Source organism: Plectropomus leopardus, chromosome 3, assembly GCF_008729295.1.
Source record: "Plectropomus leopardus isolate mb chromosome 3, YSFRI_Pleo_2.0, whole genome shotgun sequence".
Classification (NCBI taxonomy): domain Eukaryota; kingdom Metazoa; phylum Chordata; class Actinopteri; order Perciformes; family Serranidae; genus Plectropomus; species Plectropomus leopardus.
This window is the reverse complement of record NC_056465.1, coordinates 13,030,501-13,053,777: the sequence shown is the minus strand read 5'-3', so window position 1 is coordinate 13,053,777 and position 23,277 is coordinate 13,030,501. Positions and strand designations below refer to the sequence as shown.

The 23,277-nt window shown below is 38.7% G+C and overlaps 1 protein-coding gene across 1 annotated transcript in view; it reads right to left on the bottom strand.

Moving 5' to 3' along the window:
• The window catches only part of raver2 (ribonucleoprotein, PTB-binding 2), a 108,406-nt gene that overhangs the window by 56,970 nt on the left and 28,159 nt on the right, over positions 1-23,277 (bottom strand). Inside the window, exon 3 of the mRNA XM_042482901.1 lies at positions 17,556-17,622. Coding sequence (XP_042338835.1) covers positions 17,556-17,622 — 67 coding nt within the window. The remainder of the gene's footprint in view (positions 1-17,555; positions 17,623-23,277) is intronic.

The following is a 23,277-nucleotide window of genomic DNA, read 5'->3' as shown; positions in this document are numbered from 1 at the left end:
AAATAAAAACATGGCAAAATGGTTTCTGCAAGATCTCGTGTTTGCTGTTCTGGTTGTTATCAGCTGTAGTCGTAGTATCTATGTATTATATCGAGGTATATGGAGGTTGGTGGGTGGGTGTTTGATGTATAGATGGACAGAGAAATGGAGAAATTAAGGGATGGAGGGACGAGATGCATAAGAAGCAGTTGCTGAGTGGATCTAACACGTCTCTTCAACCAGCCGCCCACTCACCCGCCCACAGCTGCATTGTTCACTCCGCTGCTCGGTCCCTCTTTGAAACATTTCACTCTAAAAATGGATGCATCACTTAACATATCCACAAATGTAATTCGGTGTGCTTTTAATGTAGAATACGTATGAATATCTGCATTTATAGTAGAAAAAGTGTAAATGACAGTGCCTCCTGATTCTGATTTAAAAATTAATTAATTAATTATTGACTAAAAAAAGATCAAAACAAGCACAGCAACTGCAGTTTATCACCAAATACTTTTGGACAGTGGTTAACAGTGATAATGCATTTTAATTGTGCATGTGATTCTGCCCCTTCCAGCCACTGTGTCATCAATTCATCATCTATTGATCCTTCTAGTAGATCACTCCATCTCTCTCATTTTTCTCTCTCAGTCCAGCCCTCCTTCTCTCCGTTTCCTTTTTTATCGTAATCATCTGTCATACGATCCGTCATTAGAAGTCAACTCTAACCTTCATCCTCCATCCATCAATGGAGTTCCTCAACATTCTTTCACCACCCATCCTGCAGGTTTTTTTCCTCTCTCTTCCCTTCTTTCTCTCTGTCCTTTCTGCCCTGCCTTCCTCCTCATCCTCCTCACTCAGTCAGAGTAACACTTTTTTTTGCATTTAACTATAAGTTAACCACAGACTTTAAATCTAACCTTAAATCACAAAACTGGCAGAGGACTCAAAAACACAGGCAAAACACTAATACCTGTAAAATTCAAAATGATCTAAACCTACAAAAATAATTTAATTTTATTTATCACTTAATCAATTTGAAGAAAATTAATTTTGAACTATTCTTTATTTTATTTTATTTCAGTTTTTAATTTGCTCTTTTTCTACTCCTTTTATTGTAATTTCTTTCTTACCCTGTGTGGGTATTTGTTCTGGTATGTGAGTTAAATATGCTGTTCCCTTTTTCTATTTGTAGAGAAAATCAATAAAAGTTCAAGTCAAAGAAAAAAAAAAAACAACTATTCTGATCTTTTCACTGACTTTTCAGGCAAACAAGCCTCACATTCTCTGGCATGAGCTTGTTGAATGTGGGCATTTGTTACTTTTCCTTCAGTATTGGTATTACAGATAAAAAAAAAACATTCCACTATATGATAGTAAGACAGATATATTTGGGATGAAATAAGGAATTTTGAGACATAATAATATCCATTTTTCTTCCTTTTTTAAGGCCTAACGACTCAGTCCAATCAATTGAGAAAATAATTGGCATTAATTGATAATGAAAATATTTATGACTTGCAGCTGATGTGAATCAACATAATCTTCAGCAATAAGCACAACACAAGAGCAATAACTTGCACCTGTGAACATGTCTCGACTGAATAAACACTCACATGCACACCAATGAAACCAGAAGGCTCCCTTCTTATAAAGTTAATCAATTCAAGATGAAAAAAGGCTTTGTTGAGGACAATATGATGACATTTTCATCCTTAATGTAATACAATAAAAATATCTAAACAAATGTAATACAACGAATATTTCAGTTATATTAAAGCAAATTCTGTCTCTCACTCTCCATGACTCTTTCTGTCTCTGTACAGACACAAACAAGAAGATACAGGCAAAAGTGCATATTCAAAACTGCATTGTGACAATACCTCAGGGAGACACAACTTCCTCTTTTGGTGCACTCTAAAGACTGAAGACCAGCTGTGTTTGTGTGTTTTTGTGTGTGTGTGTGTGTGTGTGTGTGTGTGTGTGTGTGTGTGTGTGTGTGTTTCTATGGTCAGCTGGTTATCATCAGCTCTTCTTATCTTGTGTGTGCATTTGTGAGCTCCTTAAAGATAGAAAGCAAGGTTGAGAGCCCTGATAACACTGTGACCAGGCGAATCAGACACTAACATGATGTGTACACTCTTGATTTTATCTGTACAGAAGCTATCATCCAAAAGAGTGAGACCATGCGTCTGTGTGTGTGTGTGTGTGTGTGTGTGTGTGTGTGTGTGTGTGTGTCAATGATGTGCATTGGTGTGCATCGCAGACAAGACGAGCACCTCTGACTCAAACTGCTTATTTCAGAGAAAAACTTGAGGGTTAATACACAGTAAGTGATTATGACTTAATGAGACGTCTGCATATTTTTCCATATTTCAAAGATGCCTGCATTGTTCTAAAAAACATTATTTCTGATTGTCAACGGGGAGCTTAAAGAATGATTTATTTGTCGCAGCTGGTTTAAGGTTACATGATTTCTACAGCAGAAACTTCAGTATTTGCTTAAATTTACCAAAGTAAACAAATGCACTTTTGTAGGTCTTAGTCAGAGCTGCTGTTGTTGTATGAAGATAAAAAGATGCCACAATTATTCATGTACAGTCATTGCTTAATTTGTTTAATCTTTTACAAATGTACACCTCTTTTTAAATTTATGACTACTCATTATGCATATATATTTATTATATTCCTGTTTATATTCTTATTCAGTTTATTTATTTGCAATACTTTCCACACAAATTCATATCACCTTACCTACGTTTATATTTTAGACCTAAACTTGACTTTGCCCTACTTTATTTCTTGTATTCAGATTTTGCTTTTACTTGGTTTTCCCTTTAAAGCTATTTAATGAGCAATGTAAGAGGGTGCCTAAGGCCCAAGAATTAATTGCCAATGACCGCTTCTCTGTAATTGTTGCACACATGATAAGAATAAAGAACTTGAACTTGCTGACCGCCAAGCAAAGCTCAAGCTAAGACAGTGAAATATAAGTTGAGTAACTTAAGTAAAAAGGTAATAGGCAATAATGGACATTTTTTAAAACATAACTCTTTACTGTATGTGAGCCCCAGCCAGTGGGACCATGAACTGTCCACAACTGTCACCCACCAGTGAACGCACCTGCTGAGGCCCTATCTTTTTGCTTACTGTGAATCATCACTCATTCGGTCAACTGTCATTATTTCCAAGTGCCACTGCCTCCTGCAGATTACTGTGAAAGCACTCAAATTATGCAAATGCAAGACAGATTCAAGAAAAAAAAATCTGACATTCAATGTCCTTACTGTATGTATGCTAGGCTAGCATCTTTTAGCAGTTACAAACTAGAGCGTAGAGGTCTTCACAGGTCATAAAAATCCTCCCTACCTCAATTTACCTCAACTCTCGATATTTTTAAAAACAAATTTTGAGGTATGATTTCTAGCACATTGTGGGGCATTTCTTGTCAAGTTGGTCATTGTCTTTTTTCTCCTCTGTTTTCAAAAGAAATCAAATCAATTTACTCCATTTTCAAAGGCTCATATAGCCTGTAAAAGGCATCTGAATGCAGAATAACACAGAATTAAGAATGTAATGTCACTCACAGGGCCCTCATTCGAAGGATACGAAATGTTGTGTGAGGATACGCTGCAGTAGTACAAATACAGCACATGCATATAAAGTGGCTAAATGACAGACTGATCACCTTGGGTTATTAATGAGATAATTTAGTTTAAAATCATCCTGTTGTGGGTGTAACAAGGGGTCAAGCGAAAGAAATTACTGCAAAAATAGCCCATAATACTTAAGTCCATGGCCCAGGGGCTGGGGAACCTGCCTGAAAGGAAATATTTCAAAAGAATATCTAGACTGTGGAGGAATCAATCAATATCATAAAAATGCCCCCTGCCTCCAATTAAACTGAGTGCAATACAGTTCACTGAGATGAAGTCATTGTGCATGAGTTGTTGACGCAACTATTACACCAATGTCTGCAATTGTCGATCTATAAAGACAGGGCTGTCTCACATTATAATATAGGTAAATGAAAATATAGTTATGGACTTGTGGAATGTGAAACACAGGAACAACGAGGCCCAGACAACAAACGTGATGGGCCCCATCACTGACAATCACCCTGTAATGAGGGAACAATAACGCTGGAGAGAGCCCGTAAAGGGAAGAGAACCATCACAATCATTATCTTCTTCTTCTCCCTTCTTGGTGTCAAACGTGAGGAGGGTTTTTTAACAAGCCAAAGTGTGTGCGTGGGGGTACTTATCGCTTCATTAGCTAGCCACAGTGCACTTGGCCCGATGAAACTTAAGGATTTAAAATAATGAACACATACACACACATGCAAAAACATGAAACATGATATGACATATTCACATAATCATTCACCCTGACAGAAAGATGTACAGTAACAGGACGCGCGTGTGTGTGTGTTGACTGTGATCAAAGATAACAGCCGCATCGCATTTTCATGGCCTGTGCTGATTTACATTTAGTGATTCACAAGGAGACAGATGGACAGATGATGACAGAGAGAAAAAGAAAAGAGGAGAAAAAGAGAGAGTGGAGGGAGGGAAGAGGAGAGGTAGAGAGAGAGAGAAAGAAAGAGAGAGCAGTGACAAGCTGCTGTCCAGGGAAGCAATTAGACGGACTCGGCTGCTGTCACTTAAGACGGGAAGGTGGGGAACAAAAAGTGAAAAATGGAAAAAGAGCACTGTTAAGTCTTCTAATGGTTCTGCATGTGTTGTATCGTCCTGTGAGAACAAACCCAAACACACATGTGCACGCACACACAAACATACACACACACACAGACACACACACACACACACACACACACACACACACACACACACACACACACACACACACGCACACACACACACGCGTGCACACACACACGAGGCACGTTTTACTCCACTGACTGGAGGTTCAATATTCCCTTCAGAATTTGGTTTTTACGAACTTTACAAAGCAAAATCACAGATGTTCACACAAGAATTAAAGGCCTTGTGTGTGGGATTTAGGGAAATATATTAGCAGAAATGGAATATAAGAAAAATAAGTATATTTAAATGTGTGAGCGCATGCGTAAACATTTGCCTGGTTTGTTGGAGAGAAGGAAAGGGGAAAAAAGGGGAAACAATTAATTAAGAAAACGTTTTAAAAAGAAAATAATAATAATGATAATAACAACAATAATAACAATAAAAATGGTGAGTCAGTCTGCAGCAAAGCATAGCCGGGGCACCGTCGAGGTTTCAACAATGGGTCAGCAGGGTCAGTCTGGCAGAATCACTCAGATATGTGTTTAATTTTGTAGTTTTTCTATAAAATTATTATTATTATTATTATCATCATCACGATTTTCCACTCTCCTTCTGGTGATTTCTTTGTTTTTGACTATCTGTCCCGTGTTGGGTCGCTCCCAGACCCAAGGAGGGAGACTTGATTGTTTAACGGTGAATAAGACATTTCATAAAAATACAATTACAAAAATATTCACTTTTGCCATGCAGAATCTTTACGATTGCTGTTTTGCAGAGACACAGATTTTTTAAATTTTTTTTTTCCCAGGGTGGTTTCCCTTCCATTTTATTTACTAAGTGGGTTAAGGCAAATAATACAACGACTGAAACAGTCTGGAAAATTCAGAAAATGACATCACTTTACTGTAATGCTGCACAGGAAAAGACAACAATGACGATATAAGAGAATCCAAAATCTAAGATGATATCTCACCATTTCCTCTTTGACAGGCATAACCTCCAATGTAGAGGGAAGCATGGCGCTCGAACAGTGCAATGAAAAGTGATTTTCAGGAATTAGTGAGCAGAAGTGAGAGCAATTGAGAAAATACTAACACACGTGGAGCCTGTTTCCATTCAGACCTCACATTCAACACCAAACCTTAGCGATGCTACATGTAATGAGCTCAATGTTTTTCCAGACATTTGCAGAAACCCTAAGGCAGTTAACCACAGCAATTTCTCTGACCGTCCACTTCCACATACTGCTTCTAAACTAAATGCAGCCTTCCAGACATCACAAAAAAACAAACAGCAAAGCTAATCAACTCTCCATTCAGCAGGGCCATTACCAGAAAAAAACACCAACCAACAGCAACCCTAAGACAAAGACATTTATCGTTGTTCGAAGGGATAAAAAGAAAATTAAAGTGAGAGAATACCTTATTGATGTAAACAAAAAGAACAAAGAAGAAAGCAGTAAAAGAAAGAAAGAATAAGAGCAGCTAAATTTGTGTTTTAGTGGCAAAGTCACAATGAAAACACCACAAGTGATGGATGGTGGTACATCTCTGTGAGTCTGCTGCAGGACAACTGAACCCATACTTGTCAGCTTGTGCATTTTATCCACACCGTTACACGAGTGCATATATACACACACAAAGCAACAGGCCAATGAGCTTTTTGCCAGCATGTGTTGTCTTCATTACTGGACAGTGCAGTGACGAACACAAAGGCCCCCATTGACAGGCTGGGATTCCCAGGATAAACCCTGCCATTGTATTCCCAGATCCCTGGTTCCGCAGCACTGCCGAATTAGTACACATACCGCTGGACTTGTGCTGCGCCTGGGACTGGTGGCGTCATGTGTGGAAGCGGCTGGGTCACAGTGGCTGGTTGGCTGGCTAGCTGACTAGATGGATGGATGGACTGATGCCTGCAGATTCCTAACAGGCTGGCAGACATCTGCCCGTCTGTGGGTACATATGTAAATGTGCGCATCTGTGTGCCTGTCGAGCTGCCTGTCTGCCTCTCTGGCTGAGGTTTGGAGAGCTGAGTTAAATCTTAGCAGCGGAGACCTGAAACCGAAACAAGCCTCTTCCATATTCAGTACCTAAAAAGTGTGAAGTTCGCCAAAAAAGTCAACTCTCTTACTGACCTGCATTTGACTTTTTTTTTTTTTTTCAGATCTCTGACATTTGCTTTTGAGAGATGAATTATTGTGAAGCTAAACTTCTTTTCTGCTGGCCTGTGATCTCAAATGAGTTGTGGATATAAATAATAATAAGTTGATTAAAACTGATGACAGGGATCGCTGCCTAAGGCCGCTGAAATGATTGGCAGTGGAAATGGATCATGTAGGATGGAATCTGATAATGAGAAATAAATAATTAAAACTCATTAAGCTGTGAATTTGCATATGAATTTTGCCTCGTCTGTTCTGATACAACCAAGAGGGATAGGTATTGTGTTAAAATCCACCATGGACAGCGGACAGGCCGATTTAGTGACAAGCGCACAGCATCATTTATCAAAGGCCTCTGGCAACAGGTGAGTTGAGACATTTGGGATGTGAAGCCCAAAATTTAAATCAAACACCAATAGAGCTGGAGTGTGAATGTGCAAATGTTGCAGCCAACACCTAATCTGCTATGATGATGAGATTTTATCCAGCGCTGGCAATCCAACCACACAGTAATGTGAGCATGGAGACAGATAATGATGGATGCTTAACTTTTTGAATGCGGGCCATGGGCCAGATAACAAGCTGCTGGTACAGCGCCTCCAATTTACTAATGGTGAGAAAAGGACATAAGGAAAGAAGCAAGGGGAGGAGGGAGTGAGAGGCTAGAGGGAGTAAGATGTGGGAAGGAGGCATAGATCAAAAGGCGGTGAGAGGATTAGATACATTTTGAGGGGATAGTTGGCTATAAAAAGTGTGTTGATGGAAAAAAGGAAAAGCACACCAGGAGCTCAGGAACAACAGAGGTACAACAGAAGCAGTGGTACTCTGTTTGCGTGTGTGGTGTGTGGTGTGTGTGTGTCTGTGTGTGTGTGTGTGTGTGTGTGTGTGTGTGTGTGTGTGTGTGTGTGTGTGTGTGTGTGTTTGGAAGGTGAGTGTTTAAGGAAAAATCATCATTAGCCGAGAAGCTGAAGCAACAGCCCGAAGCAAAGCCGCAAATGGAGACACAGAGGTACGTACACACAGACACACAGACACACACACACAGACACAGACACACACACACACACACACACAGTGGGGCACACTTAAACACGCACATTAACACCGATATGTGCACTGCAGGACACACCGACAGACACAGACACATAAACACTCCCATCAGTATGACCTAATAAGTCCAGCGGTGGAGGCCGCCTCAGTGAACTGATATGGTCATGAGGTGCAGATGCATGCCAAAGCTGTTCCGAGCAGTACGTTTCAATTAGAGCGGAGGTCGGAGACAAGCCAGGAAGAGGTTTTACTTACTAGCTACCACACAAACAATGAGAAAAACACCCCCAGAGGATTAAAAGACAGAAAGACCGCAACAGTTTATCATGGGGATCTCTTTTGTTACACCCGGGAAATTCAATTAGAGCAAAAGCAGCGGAAAAAAATGTGCACTATGAGTAAATTAACACAAGGTCAATTACTATTGCATCTGCAAAAAGAATTATCTTTTGAGTAATTAACACCTATATCCCTGGAGAAGCCACTAACATACACCTCAAGGAAAAGGACTCCCCACACTGAAGTAACTTTCACAAACACCAATACAAAAGGTGAGTCTCATTAAGATGACTGTTAATTAGCAGCATTACGAAGCTATAGAGGAGGTCTGGTGCATGAGAACTTTACAAAAGACAACTAAAGAAAGCCTCTCCTCACCACTGTTTTCCTTAAAGGGGATGATTGTACACATGAGAGCAGTTTACTTGTCATGAGCAGCACTACTTAGCCTGTGACAGAAGTGGCAGTGGCCCTGGAGGGAGTTTTCTAGAGTCTCTACGGGGTTAATCAGACTAGGCCTGAGGAGTATAAATTTATACCGGAAAGCCTGCATTACAAACTAGGGGCATGATGTTTGAGGCAGGGCAGGACAGGACAACTGAAATGATGCTATAGGTTGCATTATTTTGTAAGTGCAAAAATATGATACAAGTACTCCTTTAATTGTACTTACACAACCAACGCAACGCGGCTAATACTGGCTGAAATTAGCCTAGTGTGAACATATCTGTACTGGCATTTCTGGTGGCAGATAAGTTAAGGTTTTTGTCAGTACCCCAAGAAATCTCCCTCTTTTTTTACAGCCTGTTGGCAGGGATGGTAGATTAAGAGCTTTGTTTTTGTTGTGGTAATTATAGTGATATCAGTTAGATTTGGTAGGTCAGAGCTATGAAAAACAAAATTATACATATTTTCTCACTAAATCTTAGTATTTCTCACCCTAAGCTGTGCATAAACTACAGGTTATATACTTCTTTTTAAAGTTAAAAAAACAATGGATTTATCAGTTAACATATTGGTTATCAGCCCGAGGAGCAGGCAGGTATCGGTAATTGGTATCAGTTGCAAAAAAACATTTCGTGCATCCCTCCTAAAAAAGCTTGATATAAGTCAAACGCTATTAAAATAAAAGCTGAGAAGAATGACAGTATTTTCCATACGCTAGCGTCTGCTGTTAGACGGCTGTGTCTGCGAAGTAATGACTGTATCTGATACATCTAATAATCATAAACCCTGGAGTTTCACTTGCATAAACACATAAAGTGAGAATGAAACAGGTGTGAAAACAGAAGTACAATTCTTTCTGTCTTATTAAGGACTTGCCACTAAAAGGAGTCCCCAAGTACACACAACCACACACACACACACACACACACCCCCCTTTTAAAACAAACACACTGCCTCTCGCATTCCCAAGGGACAATCTTAGCATTCAGAAAATGTTTGAGTTCTCTGCATGCTTGACTGCGTTTTTGTGTCTGCATATGTGATACACTCAGCTCAGGGGGATTTGTGTGTATTTCACACCAATTATAAAAACCTCTTTGCACACAACACAACCACGTAGCCGTTTTCTGTTTTCTGAGCATGATGCCATTTTTGATCTTGACAGCAGAGTCTGACCTATATGGGATGTTTAAATACCAGCTAATTTATATGAGCTCATCTACCTATAAAGCAACAATCTCTCTGTCCTGAGCATATCCGTTCATCTGGTCTGCTTCAAATTTGGTGGGTGTATTGTTGGAGACCAAAGGACGTGTAATGTCAAATTTAATGCAGGTTGTAAACAAGACACATTCAATATTGATTAACTTTGAATCAACAAGAAAAGAACGCTCTATGGCTCTCTCCAGCACTGCTTTTTTCTTTGCCTAATAATGAAACTAATAATGTTACCGCCAGCAGAAAACCTCTGCTAATTCAATCGATGCTCTTTTTTGTAACTGCGCTGGTTTTGTCAAAGCAAGGAACTATGACTATTTGGAAATTTATAGCTGGGGAAAAAATATTTCAGATGTTTCTAAACCCAATAAGCCGTGTCTCTGGTGCGGATTTCGTGATTTGGGGGTTAGTTATGTATTCAGATTTTGTTATGCATTCAGATTTTGATTGGAAGTGAAGAATGAAAGAGTGGCATTGTTTGCACAATATATTTACATTTACTTAATTTCTGTTCAAGGTGGGACTTTCAATTCTAATATAATTCTGTGTGGATAAATGAATAATAATTCACAATATTTTAATTGTTATATTTTGTGTGTGAAATATGAATCTGCAATGTAACCATTAGCATGTCTACTTCAGGTAAATGTAACAGTACAGTAGTACACAGTAAGTAAGTAGTAAATTGTATACCTGTGAGTTGCATATTCTTTAAGTAATTTGGGGGCCTTTTGTGGAATATTTTGTGATCTAATGAGTTAAGTAACGTAATTTCAAATTTTTCATAACATCATAATAAATCTATAGCTGTTTGTAGTCCAGCTGTATTGCTCAAGGCCATAGACCATATCAAATAAAGGACGTAGGTACCATGACGTCAACCACTGATTTTTTGGACTCCCATTATGAAGCCTCGAGTTTAGCATTGTGACTGCTGCCATATTGTTTTGTTTTTTTTGGGGGGGTGGGGGCATGTTTTGAACGTTAACATTTTTTTTTAAATTCCTTATTTTATTATTTTATTCCTTTTAGTGTTTTGACCCAAATAAGCTTATTTAATGAATAGTTTATTGAATATTTCTGCGTAATCTAGACTCTGTTTGTAAAATTCAATTATCTAAAAATCACCTATTAAAAAAAACCAAAAACTAAATTTACATGATGAGCTACATATTCCCAAATACAGAATTAATGTCATAAACTTTGAGACATTAGAGAAGATTAATTAATCTGATGACACTTAAACCTTTGTATGAAAATCCTTCAAACAAAGTTCAAAAGGGGAACTTTTACTCCCTCTATATGATTAATATTTCATTGAGTTTATTACACAGCCCTGGGGCTAACAACAGCAGAAAGATATATAAAGCCAACATAAAAGCAATTTCATATTTTAAGCTAATGTGACTGATAACAGCTGTGTTCTGCAGTTCTGCCTCACAGTGTCAAAACACATCTTCTTTCAAGTATTGCAATATGAAATTTGAAGCAAAACTCAATATTTTCTCTATCAAGAAACAAATCTGTTTAACAAATTTAGTGTGCAGTGTGAATTCTCCAAGTGTGCCCAGTTTGAATCTGATGAAAGATTATCAACCATGCAGCATGATTTGCAGGCAAATAATTCCACCTCATGAAAAATTAAACATTTTTATAATTCATCCTTGCAGGGAAATGTAAGTGAACCCGCTGACCTGTTGATGTCCTCCCTTGTTTAAGATGAACAAATTACATTTAAGTCTACTACATCCTGTAAAATAGATGAACAGATTACCTGGACGGGGCTAAAGCTGATTCCAGGCTAATTCTTATTCTAAAATTGATATAACTCCTTCTGTTCATCCTTGCCTCTTGCTCTCCCCTCCTTCTGATATTAAAGACATTGTATTGCATTTCTTAGTTCTAGTCAGTCTTTGTAATTATCATTTCCTTCTTTTATGAAACATTAAACTTAATGTTTTCTGTCTATATTCCAAGCTGGTCAATTAAATGGTCAATAAAAAGTGACTTTTTTTTTTACTGAAAAATAAAGGAGCAGGATAAGCAAGATGTTCCATTTCACAGAGCACTCTGCTGTAGGCGTTGCCGTACAGGAAAAACAACAGCAAAAACAGTTCAATAAGGAGAAAGAAAAGATATAAAACAATAGCCCTTTCCATTAGGAATCAACATTTGACTAATGGGCTATGTTATCTTTAATTGCTAACAGAATAATCATTTCAGCCCTGTTTCTGCAAGTAGTCGTTTGGGTATTTTATTCCCAAAATGTCTCAATAGTCTTCCTATCCAGCAGAGGAGACTGTGTACATCTGTGTATAAGTGCTAAAGAAGCAATACGTCACATTTTCAAGTTCTGTTTGGCTACTCATTATTGACAGCTGCATATAAACTAAAGCAACTCAGACTTCCTGATTTCTGAGCCTCTCCTGTCAGTGATTCCCAAAAGGCATTTTCTACTTTACAGATGCAGCAGCGACAACAGAAACCTTTATGATATAAACAGAGAAAATACCAAGTGGTTAGCATTAGCAACAACAACAGCCATCCCCTAAGGAGTGCCACCACCAGAAACTTAAAATTATGAAAAGGATGCCAGCAGGGTAGTGCACACACTGTGATTAACAAGTGATCTCTGTTAAGTGCAACTCAAAAATACCTCAGCAGAGAGCACCTTACAAAAAAAGGTCTTGTTCAAATGAACATCAATGAAACAAAAAGGCAGGGATAGAAGGAGCAGCCTCTGACACATGAAAGTAACAAAAAGAATAAAGTAAAGAGACTCATATTTACGATGTTAGAACTTAACATGCACACAAAAAATTTAAATAATATGATCTCTCAACTTGCATTTCCCATATATATATATATATATATATATATATATATATATATATATATATATATATATTATATATATATATATATATTTTTTTTTTTTATTTTTTTTTTTTTTTTGCTGTTTCACAAAAAATTAATTGCAGCAGTTTGCTGTCTTTCTTCAGGTGGAAATTAGGGAAACACGGATTGAAAATTCTCAGCCGATATAAAAATTAAGAACAATTTAAAATAACAATTTGGCTTGTTGGCTTGGGTTGTTTTTTTGTCATTTATTTTATTTTTATTGTTAATTCCCCCATTTGTGCCAGAGACACATCTATGAAACAACACATTTCAGCTCATTTACTTAAAACTATTCACAGAGTGCTTCTATTCGAATATCTCATTGGTTGCAGGGTACCAGAGACCAAAGAAACATAAAAATCTTGTTGTTTTTTTAAAGCTGTGAGATTTCGAGGGGCAGAAAAGGTGAAGGAGACAGAAGAGACAGAGGGAGAGTGGAAGCAGAGAGTGAGTCAGGCTGTAAACACTTGGTAAGGATGATGTTATCCAGCTGCCATGAAAACTGATCCGATGATCAGCAAGTTCAAGCTCACTGGCGCGACACACATAAAAAACACATGCACAAGACTAACACTACTTACACACAGAGACACAGTTGGACATTAGTTATCACACACACACACACACACACACACACACACAAGAAGAAAACACATGTGCACACATAAGGAGTAAATCCTAGATGCTGAAATTGGGTAACGGCCTGTGTGTGTGTTTGTGTGTTTATGTGTGTGTTTGGGTAAGTGAAGAAGCGACAAGCCACGGGGTTACCGGATTAAGAAAATATTCAATCCTTCAGCACATACACACAAAGTGAAAAGCTACAGAGGCTTGAAATCAATCTTCCACACCTCTAACTGAAGCAGCCGGGGATCTCCCACCACACGTGCACACACACACACACACACGCACCAGCACCAGCTGAGGGAACAGTGTCCATCCCGCCTGCTGAGGCAGCACCCCACCTTACACACTCCATTTGTACTTTATAGGGGTGAAAGTGTCGATGAGAAGATTCATTTAGTAAAGCTGTTGTTCCAGTGGGAGTTTGTCTACCAACAATGCGTGGCCAACAATGTGCCATGGAGAGTTCAGAGTGTGCCGGTTTTGAATCCAACCAATTTTCTTGGCAGGTGACTTCACTGATAAGTTCCTCCCGTCTATTTGAAGGAGGTGTTGTTTCTCTGCAGCACATAGATGGTCACCATTGATGTACAGTAACAGGGTAATGTTGGCTAATAACGCACAGCTGCAACATTAAAGGAACAGTCCAGCAATTTGGGGAAACATGCTTATTTGTTTTTTTGTTGAGTATTAGATGAGTACATCAACACCATTCTCATGTCTGTACTGCAAATATGAGGCTGGAGCCAGAAGCTGATGCGTTTAACTCTGAAATGAGCTATAATTTGTTAATTAGTGAGCATTAAAGGTGATATTAGAAGGATTGTGTTCCCTCTGGAGAGAGCTAGGCTGATCCTTCCTGTTTCTAGGATAACTGGTTGCTGGCTCCAGCTATATATCTGTCATAAAGACAGAACAATATCTCTCATTTTTAAAGGCCTTTACATACCAGGGGTATGATGAAAAAAAAGATATGAAAATGTGAAATAATGTCCTGAGAAGATTTTGCATCAAAACTATTCACACTGGCTGAGATACAGACAACCAGTGCACCACTGTCATGCCGTTGAAATGTGACATCCATTTCACACACCATGATTGGTTAATGCTTTAATTTGAGGTGCGAAAGCTCAGAAAAATAATTCTCGTTCCAAAACAAACTTTCAGTTACCTCCAACTCCGTCACTCATTCTGTATCAACACAGGAGTTCATGGGCACAAAATAACTGCTGATCATGTCATTACAGCAGCAGCAGTTGACAGGTTGCATTACTGACTTGGGATCAAATCATTATGTTATGCTGGGGATGCAGGAAGAGATATATAGATTTTCATTTTAAAAACCCACAAATTCGCATTAATCGATAAATCAATTTATCGCCCAGCCCTATGTGCGTCCCAATGTTATACAGTATTTGTATAATTGTCTGACATCAGAGAGGAACTACATGTAAATTAGATCTTAACAGTGTCTGCATTAACATGAGGTGGACACAGAGAAGCTGTATTTTGTGAGTCATATTCAAATTTTTAAAAAGCTTTTTTCCCCAGAGGTTTCACCTGCTAAGACCAGATGTCCTCATCTGTCATAACCCATATCTATTCAACCTCATTTCCCACCAGAGGTTGGAGGTACTGCACAATACTAAAAGAGGAAGATGAGAAGAGATTTTAATGAATGCCTGTCTTTCTGGCGCTTTAGCTTGTACAGCAAAGCTTTTGGAATACGATCTGAAAACGCTCTCTCCATAGCTGCTTCTGTGTTATTCAGTCACTCCCTGTTGCCCCTCTCCCCCTCTGAGAGAGATAAAGACCATTAAACGAGAGAGGAATAGAGGGAAGGAATGAGGAAATTTGGAAAAATTTGTACATTTCCTTCAACAGCCTGTGATGTTTTTGACGCTGGATTCTCATCCCACTCCACCCACCTCAGCACATCAGAGCCCAACACCAAACGCCACCGCAGTGGGCTAATTAGCAGAGCACCGTGGCTGCCGGTCCGATGAGGGCCTGTGTTTCATCAGGCTCTCATTTGCTCCTAAACCCCATTAACCTTATGGACAGGCTGGCGCTTTGATATCTCAGCTGTTTACAGCTCCCCTCTGCTTTCTAAAAGTGTTATGTTTCAGGTGCTTGGCTGACTACACGGACTAAATATAGGCACTATGTAAGATTTCCCTGGAAAGGGACACACTCTAGGGGCAGGGGGTCTGCTCTGTCTGTCTGCATGTGTGTGTGTGTGTGTGTGTGTGTGTGTGTGTGTGTGTGTGTGTGTGTGTGTGTGTGTGTGTGTGTGTGTGTGTGTGTGTGTGTGTGTGTGTGTGCGTGTGTGTGTGCGTGCGTGCGTGCGTGCATGCATGTGTGTGTGCTCTTGCATTTCCAGACTTATGAGGACCAAATAGACTCAGAAAGTGAGCAGGACCTGCTAAAATGAGACACACTCTTTTATATGCAGCTAATTTACAGACAGGATTTTGGTGAAGGATTAAAACTATAAATAAACTGTCTCTAAAACATGTTTAAGAGTTAATTCAGGTATGCTTACATGACACATTACAAGTTATGAACCTACCATTTGTGCAAATATATTTTATCCGTTCCAACTCAAGCTGCCAATCAAAAGTAAATCAGTGGAGTCACTGCACACAATTAGGCTGAATTACTACTTCTTTTTAATTAAAATCTTCATTTTGAACATTTTGCTGTTCAAAATGAAAATTTAATTAAAAAGAAGTAGCAATTCAGCCCTCTTGTGTGAGGTGATTCCACTGATTTACTAACTTTCTGATGTTTCCTACCATCGCCTGCACCAAGTTGTAAGGACCGACAGTGCTGTGCATGAAGCATGTACTTCTGAATGTGTTCATCTGCCAATCAAAAGCTTTAAAACCATTTCCTCTTCATTTTACAACCACTTGAAACGGAGCAATCACCAACTCTGCATGCTAGTCTGCTAACACTCAAACCACCCATCAATTCTGCAATCACTTCTACTGGTCGGCTATTTCGTTTTTACTGCAAGTATTACTGCAGAAACTGACCAGCCTGATTGACCCTCTTCACTTCTACTCAATGATATGGTTAAAGAAAAAAAGTTTGATTTCCCGTCAGTGAAAGGCAAGCTACAGCACAAGAAATTTTAGCAGTAATATTCACAAAAAAAATAGAAAATGCCAAAGTCGGAGTAGATATCAAATCAATCAAGTCAAGTCAATTTTATTTATGCAACATTATAAATTTGCCTCAACACCCTCCAACCTTAGAACCACTATGTGGACAAGTACAGTTTTACCTAGGTATACATAATAAACTGACAACTGAGCATATTTTATCAATAAATTTTACTTAATCATTGAAATTTAGTTTCAATTTTATTGATTTACTAATTAAAAATTGAAATTTGATTTTTTTTAGAGGTAAGAGACAGTCCGAAGTCCTTCTGTAGTCCTAAACCCATGTGTTCAGTCATCTCTGTGCTATGAAACAAACCGTAATTACAGTATATGTCCTGAATAAGTTTGGAGACAGACCTTCGTCACTCAAGTCACAGGTTTAAGTCCCATCCACCAGCGTGACCCCTCTGCTATTTCTACAGTATGTAAAACAAGTGTTTCAGTCATGCCTCCACAGTCGATATCACTACTGCACTACTTTCCATACAACTATAAATACAAATTTGTGATGACAGATATGACATTGCTGTATATTTAGGGTTTGGTTTACAGTGCAGGATAATTTGAGCCAAATGTGTGTGTATGTGCACTTGTACATGTATCATTGTGAAGACCATTTGGAGTTTTAGCCTTAGGACATTTTGGACTGTCCTCTATTCTTTAAAGGGCTGTTTAAGGGTTATGACTTGGTTTCAGGTTACAATTAAGGATTATGGATGGGTATTTATTTGTGCTGTTGGATAAAGGTTAAGGTTAGTACTGTTTATAATTTTTTTTTTTTTTTGCTGTAACAATGAATCATCCCACCAGGATTAAGAAAGTACTCTATCCAGAGAAATGCATTATGCCATTGAGGATCCTCACAAGTATAGGAGTACAAGAACATGCATGTGTGTGTGTGTGTGTGTGTGTGTGTGTGTGTGTTTCTGTGTCTGTGTTAAGAGTGAGTTTTACCTGTGCCTTTGTTGCGGTCCACAAAGCAGTACTTCAGTTCATATTCTTTCAGAATCTCATGGACTTCCTGTAAAGAGGCAGAAAAAGAGAAACACACAAGACTTGAGCCAAGAGATCGTTCACGTGCCAGAACAACCAAATGTTCAAAAACGTGTTCAAAGTCTGAACCAAGGAAGTAATTAATAGGGGGCCACATTCATCCCAATATTAATTTTAATGCTAAAAATGTCCGACCCCAATACATTGATGAAAATAAATACTACACTTAATACTGCTACTACTACAACATACTGTGTGTGTGTGTGTGTGTGTGTGTGTGTGTGTGTGTGTGTGTGTATTAATTGCTATTCTATGACAGGCAACCACACACCATTGTCCAAAATAATCTTGAACAAATGGAATCATAATTATGTATAAAATGAACAAATTAACATTATTATACTGGTTCTAGTACTACCGTGCACTGCCATTCTGCCTGTGGCGTGTCTATCTGTATTTTTATGTAATTATTCTGAATTGCTATCAAAGCTGTCAGTAAATTTCTGGTGATGAATCAGGCAATCTGTTAATCCGATAAATCTGTTGATTTATATCTTGATTAATCAATTTGTTGACTGGTCTATATAATGTAGGGAAATTGTTAAAAAAAATGTCTATCAGTGCTTCTCACGCTCAAGTCCTCAAATGCCTTATTTTGTCAGCAACCGAGAGATAATCAGTTAAGTGGAAACCAGTTAATAACCATGTAACTAGAAAATACTCACATCTAAAAAGCTGGAATTGGAGAATTTGCCATTTTTTCCTTAAGAAATAACTTAAAAGGATGAATCCATTTTTAAATTAGTTGGAGAAGAAATCGATAGTCGGCCACTAACAGATTAAATGTTGTAGCTCTACAGAAATAATGCATAACCATTACCGAACATGTTTGATTAAGTATGGTCCGCAGACACAACTATTTCATTCCAGTGCTATTCTGACACCAAGACAGTGATTAGTAACTAACAAACTGCTTTCAATAATAATCTCAGTATTCAGATATTCATTATAACAACCTGAGTTTAGGTAAATATTATAAAAAATGATTTATGCTTATCAAGTTGATGAAAGCTTACTTTTTGACCCTTGAGAAAACCCCTTTTCTTATACAAAAAAACTCTGATTGGAGACTCCCCCTGTTGCAGTAATTTGTCTCTAACAGGTAATTATGCTTTTTTAAAAAGTGTATTTTTAAGATGAAAAGCTTTTCATCTCCTGTCAGGCTCATAATCACAGCAGCCCGCAACACCACACTTCAATCCACATGAGGGACACACACAGCTGCATATCAAAGTAATAAATCTGGAAAATATTTTTAAGTAGACTGTAGTCCACTTTTCTGCAGAGATGTTTCATGCTGTCCCCAGTGACGTCTAATAAGTGAGAAAGGTGCAATAGAGATCCTCACACCCTGTCTGTGTGTGTCATGAACTCCACTGCTAACTGTGAGCCTCGGTGCCTTCCTGATGGCTTTCACTGTTACTCAGCCACGCAGAGACTCTACTGCACACAGTACTAACTAACTGACAGCACAAACTGCTCACAGCTTGGCAACATTTTTTTTTTTTTTTAAGAAATGCTCCTGCGATATGAGCAACCTCATGGATCCAGTCACAGTCATAAACCTGTCCAACAGTTCCAGATCCCACAGGAGCACAGTGTAGGTGCAAGGACTGAGCAGTGCGCAACAAAAGAAAACATAACAAGAATAAATCAACAACCGCAGAGCTAAAGCAACCTGCGAGCAGCCATCTAAACTCTGTGGCACTGAAGGTCACTTCAGCATAAAGCAATTATTGTTAAGTGCCAGCAGAGACGAGACGTAATGGCCAGTCTGAAGCAGTATGATGCACATCCGGCAAGACTTTCAAACTCTTATCTCCAAAGCAGACACACTGAGTTCACTATGATCATGTCTGTCTGATGTGGTGACATTCTGCCCTTCCGTACTACTTCTTTAGCACTTAGCCTCACTCTTTCTCTTATTATTATCCAATCCAATTTGATCAAAACTTTTGAAATTGAGTAAATAAATGTGTATTGGGTGCATATTCAAGAGCGGGTTTAAAGCAAATAAATAGGTTTTAAAATAATAAACTGATGTGGCTTTCCTGTAATGTCAGCTAATTTTGCCCGAATCCTGTGCTTTACTTTACTGTCAGCTTAACGCTGGCCATGTTTTATGCTTCCATTCAAAGATGAAAACAAAGAAATAACCTTCATTTTTGTAATGTGCCAACCAGTGGTGATACAATGATCACCTTTCACACAAGCAGGTTTGACATATCCGGGATGTCTCATGAACAGAAAACATTAGCATTTCCATTTATCACATTAACATAAAAGTGGTCATACAACAACTGAAGTGATGAGGATTTCCAATATGAACATTTTTTCTCTTTTCCTGTCTCTCTAACCACCACCTGGCCCACTCATGTACGCACTGAGCAGGCATGTTCCATACCAGTGAGGGCCATGCAAGGCAGCCCACGCAGAGGGTCAAGCTCACTCGCCCTTAAAATCAGAGCAGAGCGAGCTGAAAGAGCTGAGAGGGGAGGGAGGGAGAGCAAAGAGAAGAGAAGAGAAGAGAAGAGAAGAGAAGAGAAGAGAAGAGAAGAGAAGAGAAGGAAAAAGGGTTTTTATGTTTTGGATTTGGTTTTACTCCATATCAACAATCATCTGAGGGGAGAAAAGAAACCACCCAACACCAAAACAGTGCAAAATAAATCTTCATTTTATAACATTACTTGTTTGTAAGTGAGTCCATACCGTATTCTCTTAAAAACAAGTGAACAGGCTGCTCGTGCACTGCAAACATTTCAACTAATTTCCGATCTTTTAAAAAGATCAGTTCACTTGATGAAACAAGGAAGGTTTCTACACTACAAAACAAATGAAGCCTTATTTTAGAAAACACATAAATTAAGCTGCTTTACTTTGAAAACGTTACACAGGCAGTGATTACCACCTTTGTAGTGGAAATTCATAGCACTCAATTATAGTAAAAAATGACTTTGAATATTATTGAATTATTAGTAAGTTTTGAAAGTTTTTTCAAACACGACCATGTCAACTCAACACATTATAACGCAGGACTGTACACAATTTAACAAGGCAAATACAATAGGAATAATATTGGATTAATCTATTTAGATCACACCATGCCTGTAAAAAATGTGTGAGGATTAAAGCAAAGTGCTTTAAACTGTAATTGCAAACCTACTTTTATACCTGCTCATACTTCTGTTTCAGTGCTAACATATTTCTATTCTCTTAATGTACAGTGTTTCTACTTTATCAAATCTCATGTTTTCTTTTCCCCCTCAGGATCTTATATTAACTAGAATTCTGACATTAAAAGGTAAGAGACAGAAAACCTGATTTCCTATATGCAAGAAATAATGAGAGAAGAAGATGAGCAAAAGCATGAGAATTTACATAAGAAATCGATTGAAGTGGTGTGCAAAACTGTGAGCCTCTGCAAACCTGTCAAGTTACAGATACAATTCACATCCATGTCTGTCCAGACTACATTCTACTCAGTTCTTTGTTGAGTCCAAGTGGACATTTGTGCCAAATTCAAAAAAATTATCTCAAGGCATTCTTGCTCACAAAAAGAGTCCAATGAGGTCACAGGGACCTTGACCTTTGACCACCAAAATCTAATCAGTTCACTGTTGAGTCCAAATGGATGTTTGTGCCACATTGAAGAAATTCTCTCAAAGCGTTTTTAAGACATCACGTTCACGAGAATGGGACAGATGGATGGACAACCCAAAAACATAATGCCTTCCAGCAATGGCTGTCACCAGCGAGGAGGCATAAAAATGAAAGAAATTCTAATGAAGAAAAGCTGTACAAATAGCCCCTGCTTTCATCTTTTTTTTTTAACCCCAAAACAATAACATTGCAGAGTACTTAGTGACAGTCAGACAAGGTTGAATTATGCCACTCACTGTTCATTCTCTCTCTGGTGGCATTTTATCCCTCATCCCTGTACTATTCTGTACTTAAATCGAGCTGAAAGTTTCTCTCGCAGCACTGGCACATTACCAGACACTTAAAGACTATTTTTAGGAGTCCAAACAATCTTGCCTCTCTTCTCAGCCAAACAATTTACCAGCTGAGCACACCATGCTGGACGTTTTTATGATATTCCAGTTTGTTTCGCACTATTTCCTTTTTACATTCCATGTTTTAATGATCTTTTACTTTCACAACATCCCTTCACGCTGTTCTACAATGTTCCACTTTGTTTCATTGAGATTCTCACTATGGTATTTCAACAGCTTCCTAATTAACACTGCCGTAATAGCTAAGCGACAATCACGAGTGTTTCAAAACAGCCACTGGGCTCAGTACAGAGACAGTGTGAGCAAACATTCACACTATAAAACTGACCCCGATTTTATATTTTGAGTCAAATAGAGCTGCATTTTATCCCCCCTTGCTGCTGCAGAGATGGACATAGTAACCATAAACCTTGACAGACTTTTAACCATTACACATTTAAAAAGACACCTCTCCTGCCCCCATTGCAAGTCTTCATGACTGTGATTAGATGTAGAACCTGGACAGTATGTGGGCAGAAGCAGCAGGACAAGCTGTTTCCTGTTCAAGCCTGTATGTTCCTGTATGTCAAGCTGCTCTATAGTATAACTAAGCATGTCATTCTTTTCCATGCTGAGCTGCAATGGTCTCTCTGTGTGTTTGAACGCTCTAAGTAACTCTCCAGCAGGTCCAGTCAGAACCCCAGCACCAGCCCTAAGCCAATTTCTGCGCGTGCACACGCACACACGCACACATTTGGTGTGGTACTAAAGCAAACTGCCCTGAGAGAACGAACTTGATAAGGAATGTGATAGCAGCCCTGCCTGACACCTGGTAACACTCCATGGAGCTGGAGTGTAGGTTCATAAGGAAACATAAAATCAGGGGGGAAAGGGTTCTACAAGTAACTACAGGCCATAGAGGCTTTTAAAGGAACCAATGCAAAAACTACCCAAATCTCACATATTCTCAATGAATGTGTGGTGCAACTGGTTACACATTATACCACCTCCAAAGTTGTAAATTGCTGTGCTGCTCACATAACACCACTTTCTTGTTTTATACTGAGGTTCCTTGAAGTTGTGTTTTTAACATTACACGAGTGATCGGCAACAGGAGTCCCCATATTACATGACACTTCACTAGGAAGAATCCCAATCTACATAATGTCAACAACAAGAAAAAAAACATGAGACGAGATGCAAAACCACAGTAGAAGTTGCAGTGAAATTTTGGGGACAGATAAAAATTGTAAAAAACTTTGCAATGCTGTCTTGGATTCAGAGCCTATTATGAGTATTCAGTGTTTCCCTCAAAGTTTGAAGCTGTTTGTTACTGTGGAAGGACAACAACACTGCAGTCAATCAGCTGTTGCTATTATTTAAGGTATCGCTGAAAGGCCGTCTCCTACTGCTTTCACTGCCGAGTTAGCACAAGTTAACATAAACACAAAATGATACCCTTATGACTCGTCATATTTTGCTACTCAGGCGGAAGCCCTGCAGCAGGGGTTAACATCCGACACGGAACTGTTACATCTTCCACAATCTTACACTGACACTAAAAAGACTTGACTCTGTTGTTAATCCTGTTAATAACCACTGGGTGACTTAAACTGTGTGACGCTAACAAG